We start from the raw sequence: 14,930 nt of genomic DNA on the forward strand, positions 1-14,930 counted from the left end.
CGTCTGGGTGGGGAGGGCAGGAACAACAGAGCACGTCCTCCGGGCAGATGGTCATCGCTGTCCAGAGAGAAAGAAAGAGGGAGAGAGAGAGAAAGAGAGAGGGAGAGAGAGAGAAGGAGGCAGCGACAGCTGTCCCCTACATGGTGGTTCCCTCGGGACAATGCCAGAGCCCTAGACCCTTACGCAAGCCTCTTCTCCGGGGGGACCAGAGGCAGAACCCGGAGTTGTGTGAAGAGAACAAACAGAGTCATGGGAAATGCTTGGCCCTGCGTTGGCCACGTTTGTTAGGAGCTTGTGATACCGTGTGCGAGGTGAAGAGAACAGGAGCACGTGGCCCCAGCCCCCGCGAATCTGACGCGCAATGTTTTTGTCCGCTCGGCGACAGAGACTCTGCCTAACACCTGTCAGCACACACACACACAAACACACACACACAAACACACACACTTACAAATCTTTTTTATGAGGGCCTCACTGATGGTGTGTGAGATAAGATGTCTCTTTTTTCTTGGTGTCTTGAGTCACGTACAAAAGCTTTTAGTTTTTGGGGTTTTTTTCTGTCTGAAAAACTGCTTATGTGTTCAGCGTATCGGTGTTTGTGTTTAGATGATTGGGTTTTTTGTCATCACATAAATATCATGAATGGAATTCATGCTTTGTCTGAAACAGTTCTGTACTATTGGCTGGTAAGAGCTAATTTTATCATTTTATATAATGTACAGTTTTCGGTTAGAGAGAGGGATCCAGTCAATGATGGGACAAGTGCCTTTATTAACACGCGCTGAGTTTTAAAAGAGATAAAAAATTAGAGTGAAATCTTTATGTTCTTGTTTTTTGTTCTTGTTGTTCCCTGTCGAAGTTCGACTGGATGTTTTCATGTCTTTATGCGGACTGTGATATGATGTCATCTGTCTTCCGTCCCTGACCTGAGCTGGCCAATCAGAGGTCATGGGGATTCACTGACTGCAGCGGTCGAGTCCAGTCGACCACATGCTAATGCTATTGTGTAGGGCAGCTTATGAGTGTAGTGTTCCAGGGGAGAGGACAAAGAAAGGGTGCAGCTAAGGCAGGAAACTGGAGATAAGAGTGTGCAAATCCACCAAATAAAAGTCATTTGCTGACCTGTGTGTGTTTTCGTGTGTGTGTGTGTGTGTGTGTGTGTGTGTGTGTGTGTCTGTTCCTCTCATTGCAGCTGGGATGAATTTGAGTCCAGTGTCCCGCCTAAAGAAGACATGGGCCAAAGTAAAAACAGCCAAGTTTGACATCTTGGAGGTGTGGTATTTTATTTATTTATTTATTTATTTATTTATTTTGTCAGTCTCCATATTTTTGGTCGTTTTTACTTTTTGTAGGCGAGGATTAGCCAATCATCGCGCATTTTGAGTGATTTATTGTTTGACCGACGTATGAGCAACGGTTACGTAAACGCCATATTTCGAAAAGACGACCGAAATGTCAGTCGTAGCAAACTGTTTACACCTCGATTCACGAACATAAACACAACGCCAACCCGGGGTTGTTATTCTACCCACTGGTGTCCGTGGGTGTGGATGATGCAAAGAGAGAGGGGGCTCCATTGTGACACAGAGAGAGGGTGGGAGGTAATTACGCGGGGGGGGGGGGGGGGGTTGGGGAGTCACAAAAGGAGAGCTGTTGAGTGCTCAGGACAACAGCTTTCAGATGCGTGGGCCCGTGTGAGCTCTCAGCCCTGGCCCACAGTCCAGTGACTCACGTCCAAATGACGCTCTGCTTCCAACTGGATTGGGATTTTTGTATCGGCCGCGTCGAGTGGGAGTTAACCCTCGGTTTTGTTGTGATGAGCCATTTCTGTGGAAATCCCCCTCCTTCCCTGTCCTTTTTTTCACTTTTTGTGTGTTTTTTTAAGGTTTGTTTTTTTTTTTTTTGTTTTTACTTTGAAGTGGCGAGCAAGGTTAGGGAGGGGTCAGAAGAACATTTAGAATCATAATTTCATATCGCGTCCCACACAGCTGTTTTTACGGGTTTTATTATTTCTAAATGGTCCCATCTAGGGCTGGGCTCCGTCTTAAACCTGGCAAAGGCAATGACCTGGATAATTGACTGGTGCAAAGTTAACCCACACACAAGCACACATGAGCACACACACACACATACACACACCACACTCACACACACTCACTGACACACACTCTCACACACAGGCACGCGTGAGCACATACACACTCGCTCACTCACACACACACACTCTCACAGGTACGCATGAGACTTGCGAGAGAGAGAGAGAGAGAGAGAGAGAGTTTTGAGGGCCTGGGGGCATTTTGAAGTGTAAATATGGTTTAGAGGAGCAGTGTGTGGGGAGTTTTTCAGATTACGCGGCTTTGTTCTCAGGCTCCAGACTGTGCATCATTCAGAGCGGCAGTCTCATCCCTGCTCTGTACTCCTCCGCCACACATCTGAGCTCTCTCACTTTAAAGAGACACAACAGCAGGTACAAAGGTACAAGAGACAGCGCTACGCGTTGAGCTTCCCAGTGGAATCAAAGAAACAGATACAAAAGAAACCATACCCATATGTTGACCCAGCTCCATTTAAAAAAAAAAACAACAAAAAAAAAAACTATGCAGTGAGTTGTCTTCAATCGTTCGGTTGGCATCACCTAGCCTTTTATTGTTTTGGTAAACAGCGTATTAATCCTGTCGGGAGAAAATAAACACATGTTTAAAAGAGCATCTTGTCCATAAATTGAATTATCTCAAATGTGATGTGGTTCCTTTTTGTGGTTGACTTTTTAAAGCGGCACCCCCTGTTTTCTTGCTGTTGTTGTTGTTGTTGTTGTTGTTGATGTTTGGACAGTGTAAGAGTAATACTCAGAGACTGCTTCTATTATAATCAGTAACAGTTCTACCGAGAACAGATCTCAGTAAACATTAGGATAATGTTAGTCTCTTCTGTGCATGGCTGGAAGAGACTCTGGTGCATTGGGCTGGTTTCTCTTAGTGTCGGTCGAGACAGAGACGGCGTGAGAGAAGATGGGACAGCTTACCTGTCTTTCTGCGTAAAGCAGAGAGAACCGGCCTCACGCTATGTTTTAGGAATGACTCACCGTGCTTTTTGTTTCATGACTTGCGTTAACTGCTAAGATAAGGTGCTTAAGTGAGTTGGAACTCCCACTGAAACTCGTTTACACATCTAAAAGAATGCTTTCTTTAAAGCCCCGGGGGGATCTTGGTCGGTCAAACCCAAGCCAAGCCGCTACCCTGAGAAAAGAAGAATCTGACTCCATGCCACTGCTCTTAAAAACACCACCAACAATCTTTTATTGTTGTGTAATTCAGACCTAAAAGCAAATGCGTTTTTAAATCTCTTTCAGACCCCGTTAGGAGTTTGTCTTTTTCCAAGTCGTTGTTGTTTGTTTTGCCCTTTGAAGCGTATATTATCGCCTCAGTTTCAAATTGGACACAAGAAAGTTCTCAAAAGGGGGCAATGCAGGGGTATGACTGTTTGTTTGTTTGTTTGTTTTTAATTGCTTTTTTTGTGTGTGTGTGTTTGTTGATCACGAGCTGCCCTACAGGTCTGTGTGCTAATATTCATGTGTTCCTCTTTGTTTTGATTTTTGGCCCACAGCATCAAATGGATCCTTCCAGCAACTTCTACAACTACAGAACCGCATTGAGAGGAGCGACGCAGAGATCCATAACGGCACACAGCAGCAGAGAGAAGGTTCGTTTAACGTAAAGAATGTTTTAAGCATTTTTTTTCACGCTCGTTAAAAGCCGTCGGTCTTTTTTTTTTTCTTTCGCGTTTGACTGGTGAGGCTCCAAGTCGTTCTGGTCTAGACGTGCAAATGGTGGGAATTCAAACCAATTGTGTTAAATGAATTTCTGCAACTGAAAATGTGCCTTGGGACACCTCATTAACTAGCTTTTTTGTTTTTTTCTTTTTTCATTTTTTTTTTTTTTTAACCCAAACACTGTTTGAAGTGTTTGACGTAAGCACAGTACCATTTAGTGGGAATACTAACAAACAAAACTGGGTGAATTTCGAGGCAAGATAAGAGCTGATTAATTACGTAAAAAAAAACAAAAAAAAAACAAAAAAAAGAGGAAAGATGGTATCGTAATTCTTTCAAGTAGCTGTAAAACGAGGGCTCCAGTGGGAACGCTGGTGGTTTGCAGAACGTTCCGGCATCGAGTGAAATCTAACAGGCAGCGTCTCTCACGTTATCACCTTCATGCAGCCCACGCCACAGTGTTTACGCCAAACATAGGCCTCTCCCTGGGCCTTTGGTTTGATGTGAACAGTTACGTAACGAGACATCAGAGGCGGCAGGCGGAATGGTCAGGCCATAAATGGGTCAGCTGGTTGGCTGCCACATCCACCCGGTGGGGGTGGGGGGGCGGAGAGGGGGGGGTAGCAACGCTGTTTTCCTCCATAAATACATTCTGTTTTCCTCTGGAACAACGTGGCCTGGAGCCAGCTCACAGAATGTTCCGACTCTCTCTCTGCCGGCCTGTCCGAGAGTGACCCGCCCGGCCGGACAGACGAGATCCAGAACGGCTCGGGTTGGACGGGCCATTGGTTCCTGCGACAGAACCACTGCAGATAGCAACCATGTGTTTGAGAACTGCATGTTCTGTCAACATTACGAGGATTTGAAGGGGGGGGGGGGGGCATGTTCGGAAGATTTCGTCACAATGGAATTTTTGTGTTTTTTGGGGGGGAGTGTTGTAGATGCTGGAAGGGGTCGTCATATTCCAGTCTTTTGAGGTCAGGATACAGAATGTTCCCAAGAACACTGGAATGTTTGGTCTGTCAAAACTGTGAGGGGGGTTTGTTTACGGATTCTTCCTAACATGGCAGTGAGTTTCTTTTCTTTTCGCGTCTGACAACACTGATAGTTCTGGGGCCTTATTTTTTCCGAAATCACATGTGCCTCTTGTTTCAGTTTTGTCCCTCTAAGGACGCAGAGACAAAAATAAGCCATCTCTGCCGAAGGCCAGCGATGGCTACATCGGCCCACGGATGGAAACAAACTCGTTCAGCTTGTCTTGGTCACCGTCATCAGCACACGGCCTGAATGTTTTTAATCGACCTCATGAATGGCGACACCTTAGTTTGCCTGCGGGCGAGTACGCCCGCGTTTTGCGTGCGTGATGTTTTTTTCGTGTGCACTTCATGGAGGTGCGTCATGAGGCGAGCGTGTTCTGTTTGGAAGCTTGTTTTGTTTTGCCTCTCTCAGAGATAATGCCTGTCTGTCGCATGAATGTCGAGCGTTTCTTCGCCCGTCGGCAGTCTAAGTCGTAAAGCCTGCTGCTCTGAATTCCACCGCTTCCTGGAAAGCTTCTAACATAGATTCATTTACTAAATTCTTATCTGACCCTGAATCTTTAGATAATCCGACCAACGCAGATGCAAATGCCACAAATGCAAAATGCGACTTCACAGCGGAACATTGTCTTCAACGAAAGACTCGTGTCCCTTTGCTTTGATTGGGAGCTTTCTGGAAACTGCCTTCGTGTTTTCAGCGTCATAACATGCAAAACCTAACGATCCTTTTCATTTTTGTTTTTTTTCTTGCAGATCGTGATTCCGTTCTTCAGCCTCTTAATCAAGGACATTTACTTCCTGAACGAGGGTTGTGTGAGCAGACTGCCCAATGGGCACGTCAATTTTGAGGTAATTGTTCTTCTCCACCCAGCTGCATGATTTTTTTAGTCTTCTGGGGGGGTCCTGTGGCTCCAGCTAAACATAAATATGAGGATTTAACAAACAGGAGTGAGTCAAAAACTGATCCATCCGTCAGCAGCGGTTCTTAAAATGCCCAGAATAGAAGAAAGCAGGGTGAAAACGTTACAGAATCGCCGGTAGAGAAGTGGAACAGAAAGAAGAATCTTGTTTTAGTTTATAAATAAAGACGGCATTCAGCAGTTTTGTTCGGTATTCAGCGCACATCGCACACGGCGAAGTATTCCCCTCTGGAATTTTCCCAGAAGAGGCGACGGGCCAGGGCGATAATCTGAGCTCTCTCTCTCTCTCTCTCGCTGTCCCTGGTCTCGATTTCCCGAGAGAGGTTCCCATCCTTCTATTAACCGTGCCCTTCAAAAATGGTGTTCAGCCAGAGGAGAGCATCCTAGTCCTATCCAAACAATGGCACAGTGCCAAGTCATCTAAAGTCTAAATGCAGTGCTCGAGATGTGGCGTTGAGGAGGTAGTGGGCACTGTATCTTCTTCCCGTGCGGGGTCGAATTCTGGCAAGGTCCCCTTGCTCTCACCGAAAAAAAAAAAGAAGCAAAACTTCCATCTGCGCGGCTTAAACCGACCGTGCTGCCAAACATCTTTCACAGGTTAAGCTGAGGCTTATTAAGAGACAGTAAAAACGAGTGCCGTGATACTTAGAGCCGAGAATGGAGAACTTCTGTTTACTTTTCAAAACAGCGATGACTCTTAGCAACCACAACTTCTCTGATGACAGCTGCTGACGGTTTATTTTTCTTTTGTGAGCAGTAAACGAATGAGGATCTGTAATGCAGAGTGATTCAACGTTCAGAAAAGAAAACACAAGTGCATGAAAACAGGGATACAAATTTTTCATTCACACGCCGTCAAAGAAAAATGTTTTGAAACCTCAAAAGGAGGTGCTAAGCAACAGATAATCTTAAAGAATTACATAAAAAAATAAATAAAAGTACATGAAAGGAAAACAGTGTCAGATGCTTCGTGCTTCAATCCAAGAACTAAACGCTTTCCGATAAAATCTTGTCACAAAGCTGCAAACCACGCTTGAATGTGTGGTACTGAATGGTGAAACAACATAGATTTAACAGTCACTGTTTGTGGTTTATGTGTGCAGAAATTCTGGGAGTTGGCTAAGCAGGTTAGGGAGTTCATGACCTGGAAGAAAGTGGAGTGTCCATTCGAGAGAGACCGCAAGATCCTGCAGTACCTCTTAACCGCCCCGGTCTTCAACGAGGACGGTACGTCATCGCAAACCCTCACTTTGTGTTATGGACATGGTTATGGACCAAGCTGTCCGCAAATATCCACCAGTGCACCAAGTCTTCAAAACTGTCTGTGTATAATCCGTACAACTCAATGTGATGTTGACCTGTATGAAACAACATTTAAGATTCGCCTCAAGCGTCGTAGGTAAGATTTCCGGTAGTTTTGCTAATAATAATTTTTGGAAAAAAAAAAAGGCCCGCTCCGTGGTTTAACGAACCTTACATTCAGATCTCGTTCCTGAGAGGTTGGCAGGACGCTCTATAGCCGTAGCTCCCTCTTCATTACAACGAGCCCACACGCTTACCCAGTGTCCATTCAGAATCCACCGCTTTTGGCGTCTGCACCCACAACTCTTTCTTAGCCAAGACAAGAGAGCTCCGTGTAAGCCTCTTAACCTTGGATGGCACCAGTACAACAACCTCAGTCTGCTGCCTTAAGCCAAAGAGATTTCACCATTTGAGTACAACTTTATTTTTTTATTCCCCCCCTGTGATTATGCATCTTAGATTCAGTGTATTGTTACGAGTGTTTACTAAGACTGGACAGACCCGAACACAGTTTTCCTCCCTTGGTTTGACAATAAAATTGTTCTCAAAGTTGTTCTCAGTTGCGTGAGTTCAGGCCAGAGAGAGATTCCTTCACCTGACACCAGATTAGTATTGTCAGCCAGATTAGACTCCAAACTGTTTAACATCTACACAGATTAACTGTCATGCTGGGCGCCGTTTCATGTCCCTCCACACGCCATCGATACGTTCTCTCTGGAGTTGCGTAACACATCGCAAGGTGCAAATCGTTGTGTTTGCAGATTACGACACGAGTTATGTCATGAGCGATTTACAACAGGTTCTGTAACCCCACCCTTTCTCTCTTGTCTCCCTGCAGCTCTGTACCTGGCGTCGTACGAGAGCGAGAGTCCGGAAAACAACATGGAGAAGGACAGGTGGAAGTCACTCAGGTGTGTACGATGACGGGACAGTGTGAGCCTCCCGCGTCACAGCTGTCACGCGGCATTCTCGCCGATCTCACGATCGCAATTACCTGTAATTACCTGTCGTTCGCTAGCGCTGCCGCTAGTACAGCACTCGTTCGTTCGGTCACTCCGTTCCTCTTCTACCCCATCACCTTCCCTTCTGCGCGGAACGGTTTTTCTCATCCAGTCTCTGACCTTTACCCCTGACCAAACACTTACACACTGAATACAATGCTTACACGCTGCATCCACTGCATGATGATCTGATAACGTGCTGTCCTTGACCCCGCTGAGTGTAATCGACACAGTGTGTTTTTTGCATAGACTTTAGTCAGGGAAGTAGGTCAGCGGGTTCCTTCTGATCCTGCATCAGCAGACGGGACAAAGAGTTCTTTTAATCAATGCGACTGAGAATCAGACGTTTGCCACGAAAGAAGTCTTGAACTACAGTCGTTCCTAATATGTGCCGTAAATGTACGACCAACGTCGTGACCTGGATTCATAGCGCGACGTGAAGGTGAACATTTGAAAAAAGAAAAAAAAAAGTAACGATAACGATTCGTGTAAAACAAATTATTCTCTGTGATCCCATAGCGACATATCTGATGGTGAGGCATACATATTTCATTCCCCATATTTCATAGATTGAGGTTTCTCTCAGTCAAAGACTTAGAGACTTGTACAGAGAAGTGAACACACAGGCCGCTTGTGTCTGATCTCAAGCATAGGGAGGGAGCAGTTCGTGCAGTGTTCCTCTGTGTTAAAGGGTAAACCGAGGACCGTCAGAACAGTGTGTGTCATAAATTTATCAGACACACACGCATAAACACACTGTCTGTCCCCACTGTGCGACTGGGGTGAGGCCACTTGGCTCAGAGCTTAGTCACGTTTCTTGATAACAGTCCAGTGTTGGGAGTGATAGAGAGAGAGAGAGAGAGAGAGGCATTTTGTCTCCACTCTGCCAAGATCTGTCACATCCCTGCCTTCTGGCTCTATCAGCAGAAAGTGCCTGGCCGAATACGTGACCACAGCCATCAGCGTTTCTGTAAGAGGAAGTTACCTCTTCGCTAGCAAGGAAAGAGCGCGTTCGTAACAGGAAGTAGCTGATGAGTCAGGGAGGAAAAAGAAATTATTAATCTGAAGCTATTTTTTTTTTAAGTGGGCTGGAAAGTAACTGTTTGGGTCCTGATGAAATGTAGTTGCCACTGTTTGTACTTCATAGCAACGCAATGAAATCTAGCAGCGCAAGACATTGTATTTGTTAAGAATGTGTCATACTTCACAAAGGATGAAATCTATCAGTTGTACAACACAAAAGTTATAACTGTCGTAATCAAGAGATTTCTGTCCAGACTCTTAACAACCTGTCTCTCTCTCTTTTTACAGGTCAACAATTTTAAGTAGATCGTAATCCTTTGATGAAGGCAAGATCAAGTGAACCTCTAGACAAGCAAGCTGTCTTTTGTTTTGGTCCTACCCCCCCCCCCCCCCCAAAAAAGTGAAGAGTATCCCTGTTTGGAAGGGAAACGACAATCTCTACTTTGACTGAAAAGGTTTTTTTTTTTTGTCCTACGGCAACGTGTTCCTTGGAGGTGCCTCTCTTCTCGGCATCTCTGGCTGGACGTTTGAGAATGGCTTTTTTCATCTCTTTGTAAAGCGTCACTGCTATTTTTGAATACAACAAAAAAAAAAAAGAAGAAGAAATTGATCGTGTTTCGTATGTGCAGCTTTTCAGAGAAACTGTGCATGTTTGTGCACGGGATTCAGACACTATTCGATGCAAACACCCTTCATTTTAAAAGACCCCATTTTCTCTTTGTAGATATTGGGAGTTAGCCGCTGGTTGGCTAACAAAGTTCGGTCAGGTTTGGGAGTTATTAATTCCTGATTAAAACATAAAACCAGCATTATGTGCTCTGGGTATCAGTACTGTACATTAAAATTGTATCTACAGCATTAATTTATGTATAGATTTATTTGTCTGTTTGTGTATGTTGACCACTTTTATACGTACGTGTATGATGTGAGTGACGTGTTCTCTTGATCGGTGTGAATGAGCATATATTTGAACGAACGATCCTCTCTTAATGCACTGAGTGTATATGAAAATCAAAATGTCATTTTTTTTGTTCTTAGAGTGTTAACCTGTTTTTTTGTGTCACACTAAAACAGGAAGCGAACCCGCTTACCTCTTATCCCCCTCTCCTGCGCTTAAATGAAGTGTTAGCGGAAAGTTACCATGTCCCCCCTCTTCTTCTAATCAGTGTTATATTAATGTTTCGCCATCTACCACTTAACGGAGTAAATATAGCCAGGAAGTGAAGGACGATTAGCCACTATCTTCCAGATAGGACTCCTGTGGGAGAGTTTGCCCATCGTCCCTTCCAGCTCTTTTAAGCGCAGATATACTTTGTTACAGTGCCCCCTGGTGGTATAGCTTCTGAAGTGCAACAAAAGAGAAATATAAGAAGTGGAAGGTGAGACTGCGCATGACCAGGTGTCAGATTTTCGTATCTTCGCAAGTTAAAACTTGAGTTTTCCTATGAAGTATTTTATCTTTATTTTCCACGTCATCATTATTGTTATTATTGTTTCTACTATTATTATTTACTATGTGTTTTCGAAATGCCCTATTTATGTACCCCCAAACTGGTCTGTGTAGTTGCGTATTTTTATCAATTTGTTAATATGCATTTATTATTTTATTATAATTCTCCTGCGTTATTTTGTACTAGGTACATAACATATTTTGTAGTTACCAAATATTGCCCTAACTAATATTTTATAATATTTATAATACTTTATATGGGAAGCTAAACGTCAGGGTACTAGCACACACTATGAAGTTAAAGATATTAACTGATGTCTAGCTTACCTTGTCTTTCTTTTTCTTAAAAGAACTGTCTCACAGAAATGTGGTTTTCTATGTAAATATGAAGTCTTTTTTTTCTCCCTCCCCTGTGTGTTATGGTTATGTAAGTAGACTGTTCAGATGGCTTTCAGGGCTGCTGATATTGTTGTGCTATAGGACAGAAGGAATTCAATAAAAATGATGCTCACAAAAAACCCTCAGGCGTGCTCTCTTCAGTTTTGTATAAACACAAGTATTGAATCTTTAACAAAGAGGGAAAAGTCTTTTAAAAAACAAACGACAGAAAACCAGCACAGAATAAACAAAACAAAAACAAAAACAAGAACAAATGAAGACATTGTAAGATTAATTTCAACAAGATGGTGGCGTAATTACAATTCTATAACAAACTCGAAGACTAGCTCTAGTTCTCCGATCCTGCAGACACCGAGACGCTGGTTTGATTTGAGTGTCGCTGTCATGAGGCGCACCAAGAAACAGGTGGCAGTAGAGGGCCGCTCACCGTGCTCCGCCGGGGCACCAAAGAAGAAGTCTGCTCCAACACCTGAGCCTTATGCTGGAACTCGTTATCTCTAGAGTATAAAAAGCACTGTTTTGTCGCTCATCAGTTTTATTTTCCTGCGCGTGTCATTCCTTCAGAGACGTTGACGATTCTTGTGCGTTTAGAGATTCATTTTTTTTCTTTTCTTTTTTCAAAATCACAGTCTCGGTTTATTTACAACTTGAATTTTATGATACTTAGAATGTGCACTGAGATAAACCGTACTGTAGCAATATTCTAGGGAAAAAGAAAAAAAACATTAACACACACACACACGGCCACTTAAATTATTTTAATGTCTGACCGTTTTCCGACGCTGGCTTTGTATGGAAAATGTTACATTTTAAATATAGGCTACATGTGCACAGTCAAGTTTGATGAGGAAAATAAATTTAATGTTTGTCAAAGTTCTTAAATATGTGTGTTTTAAAAACGTAAGGGACTATCGCCCTCTTCTGGTGGGTCAGTAGAAAGCTGGTCGAGATGAGTTTAATTTTAGGGGCAGTGGGACACGCAATTTGATATTTCCCGAAAAGTCCAAATATACCAGGAAAGCTGAAGCAGGTGGTCGGGAGAAAAAAAGTAATTCGATTGTTCCAGTCATCACTGACTGGCGAATGCTATTGTAAAATTCGATTTTAAGCCAACGTTTTTAAAAGTGCACTTCAAGAGAACACAAAAATCCAACAAGGAGAAACGTAACGGTAGAGTATGGCGAGCGTAAATAGTTTACGTGAACGATAGTGAAGGTTACTCAGGTACGTCTCCAAGGGAACATGCCTAAAAGCTTGAATGAAGGGAAAAGCATATTCCCATTTCTCTGCATGTCGCAAAAGTACACAGTACAAAAGATGAGACGACCGCCATACCAATGCGCATTTACTACTGATGTCTACTACTGTATTTTCTAAGCGAGGTCCGAATGTGATGTTGTGTAAAATTCACATGCAGATGTGTGTAAGCAGTGTTGCTGTGAGAGGCAATACAGTATATTGGCTATGCTCATCGCCAGGAGCTCGGAACTCTATGACGTAACACTCGGGTCAAACTGAGATGCGTAAAAGGATCAATATGATTAGCGGTTGGGTTCTTGTTTTAACTGCTCCGATGTTTTGCAGGGCCTACATACGGGGAGCGATCACACATAGTTTCTTTTGTGAATATGTTTTTTCGTTGACCCATCAAATGTAGAAATATTCACAGCGTTGAAATATTCTCGTGTGAAAACACAAGCCGAAATGCTTGTGGACTTGGGCTTTATCCCATTGATGCTGGTGTACAGCTGGAAACACGGTGGCTTACATCTACAAAACTTATCGAGCGTAATTATGTAATGTGTTTTGTAGATGTAAGCCACCGTGTTTCCAGCTGTACACCAGCATCAATGGGATAAAGCCCAAGTCCACAAGCATTTCGGCTTGTGTTTTCACACGAGAATATTTCAACGCTGTGAATATTTCTACATTTGATGGGTCAACGAAAAAACATATTCACAAAAGAAACTATGTGTGATCGCTCCCCGTATGTAGGCCCTGCAAAACATCGGAGCAGTTAAAACAAGAACCAACATCATTTTAACGTACGCGCCGAAATGATAGTAACTGTCTACTGTATTTCAGAGCGGTTGTTAATGGATTCGGGGAATTCCCCGATAACTATGCGGTCTCCACTCAATTTGTTTGTTATAGCGTGTCCCAAAAGTAGCCGTGGGGGGCGGTGTTAGGTAGGGGGGTACATATCTTGAGCCAGAAAATTCAGTTGATAACCCGCAAAATCATCATCATCATCATAATCATTATCATCATCATCGTTACGACATAGTATGAGTTGGTGATGGGCGTTTTGCTGAATTGTCCAGTGAGATCAAAACATGTTGAGTTAGTGGGCTACGTTATGTTGCCATAGCAGAGCACACTTGGCTAGATCAGACTCCAGCGCGAGCTGGAGAGGGCGCGACATTTGGTGCACATCTCACCGGCGGAACGCTTTGATATTGTTTCGTTTTTTATTTTCACACTTTCAACAAAGACCTCGTGAACCAAGAGTGGCGGTAAGCTACAGCGGAACACATTTATTTCAGCTAAAGATATAAAAAAAACTGTTGATGGTTTGTCTATGTGGTAAGATACTGATTTGAGAAAGAGAACAGGTGCTTTTTTTATTGTTCGCGTAGTTCATGTTGTTGCATGACGAAGTAAAAAGGGCATCGGCTTTATCGATATACTACGGCAGTTAGTACTATGACTAATTTTCACATTAATACCATCATGAAAGTGATTCTAAATTATTATTGAACAGTAACAGTATATTTCCAAAATGCGGACGGGGTCGCATAGTTTTACATATGATTCACTGACCTCAAATACAAAGGGACGGGTTTTAATGCAGTTTATACTTTCGTAAGAGAAACATACTATTATGGACAGGCTCCTGCAGCCTAATAAAACAGACCCAAATTTACAGTGACTCAGTCGTGTTGGGTGTACCTCTGATATCATCTCAAACATAATCGCTGTTTAGTTTCGGTAAGTAGATATGTCATTCATTCTCAGAAACCGATTTTATTAAGCAGCGTAAGGGAGCATTTGTGAAAGTGAAATCCTCCTGATACATTAAATATTTATATTTTAATGGTCGGAGCTTTCTGTTTTAATATAGGCTACTGATCTCTTTGTAGAATTGATTTTGTGAAAAGTATCCCAAAAGGATCCAAAAGAGAACGCTGTTTTTGTGATATTTTTCATTTCCAGTTTCTAGCATTCCTGGAAAGTGTAGATTAACGGATGCGTAGTTGCATTGTGAACACATGTAATTTTAATCAGACAAAAGACTGATAGAGAATTCCTTGTGTCTGAATGCTTTTGCCTTGACTGAATCAGAGATTTGTGTGTGTGTGTGTGTGTGTCCCCTTGTGTATGTGTGCTTGTGTTGGCGTCTGCATAGCAGTTATTCAAATGTCCATTACAGTAAATGCACTGTTTGTTCTCATATATCACTGTGCTGGACAAAACAAGGGAGAGCCATGTGAAACACAGCTCTGAAGATCTGTATATGTTTGCCTGTGGATGAAACATGCTAAACATGCATGGATTTATGTATGAATTTCATGGTTAGAGTGTGTATGAAGGAGCTCCTGGCTATGTGTTTTTATATGGGTGTCTTTGGAAGCTGGAGCCCATACAGTCATTTCACAGTGTTCATGCCATTTAATATCCCACCAGCTTTTGAATAATTGATTAAGAAAGTAGATCACCGGAACTCACTAATCTCTCCTCCAAATCTCTCTCTCTCTCTCTCTCTCTCTCTGTCTCTCTCTCCCTCCCTCTTTCCCTCTGCCTCTGTCTCTCTCTCTCGCTCGCTCTCTCTCTAACTACCCACAGCTCCAGGGTGTGTCTTGTTGTGTTTTTAATATGCTAACATGACATACAGCTCTGATTTTTACTCTGATGTGTTTACCTAGGGCTCTCACAGTTGTGTTAAACAGATAAGAGGCACAGAGAGAGAGAGAGAGAGGGAGAGAGAGACGGCATGACCTTTGCCATCAAACAGAGCTGTGTGTGCCA

At 43.2% G+C, this 14,930-nt stretch overlaps 1 protein-coding gene across 1 annotated transcript in view; it reads left to right on the plus strand.

The window, feature by feature from the left end:
• The window catches only part of rasgef1ba (RasGEF domain family, member 1Ba), a 24,137-nt gene extending 14,686 nt beyond the window's left edge, over positions 1 to 9,451 (plus strand). Inside the window, exons 9-14 of the mRNA XM_030771147.1 lie at positions 1,193 to 1,272; positions 3,604 to 3,699; positions 5,560 to 5,655; positions 6,830 to 6,953; positions 7,867 to 7,939; positions 9,341 to 9,451. Coding sequence (XP_030627007.1) covers positions 1,193 to 1,272; positions 3,604 to 3,699; positions 5,560 to 5,655; positions 6,830 to 6,953; positions 7,867 to 7,939; positions 9,341 to 9,365 — 494 coding nt within the window. The 3' untranslated portion in view covers positions 9,366 to 9,451. The remainder of the gene's footprint in view (positions 1 to 1,192; positions 1,273 to 3,603; positions 3,700 to 5,559; positions 5,656 to 6,829; positions 6,954 to 7,866; positions 7,940 to 9,340) is intronic.
• Positions 9,452 to 14,930: the final 5,479 nt, after the last annotated feature.

This window comes from Chanos chanos, chromosome 1 (assembly GCF_902362185.1).
Source record: "Chanos chanos chromosome 1, fChaCha1.1, whole genome shotgun sequence".
Classification (NCBI taxonomy): domain Eukaryota; kingdom Metazoa; phylum Chordata; class Actinopteri; order Gonorynchiformes; family Chanidae; genus Chanos; species Chanos chanos.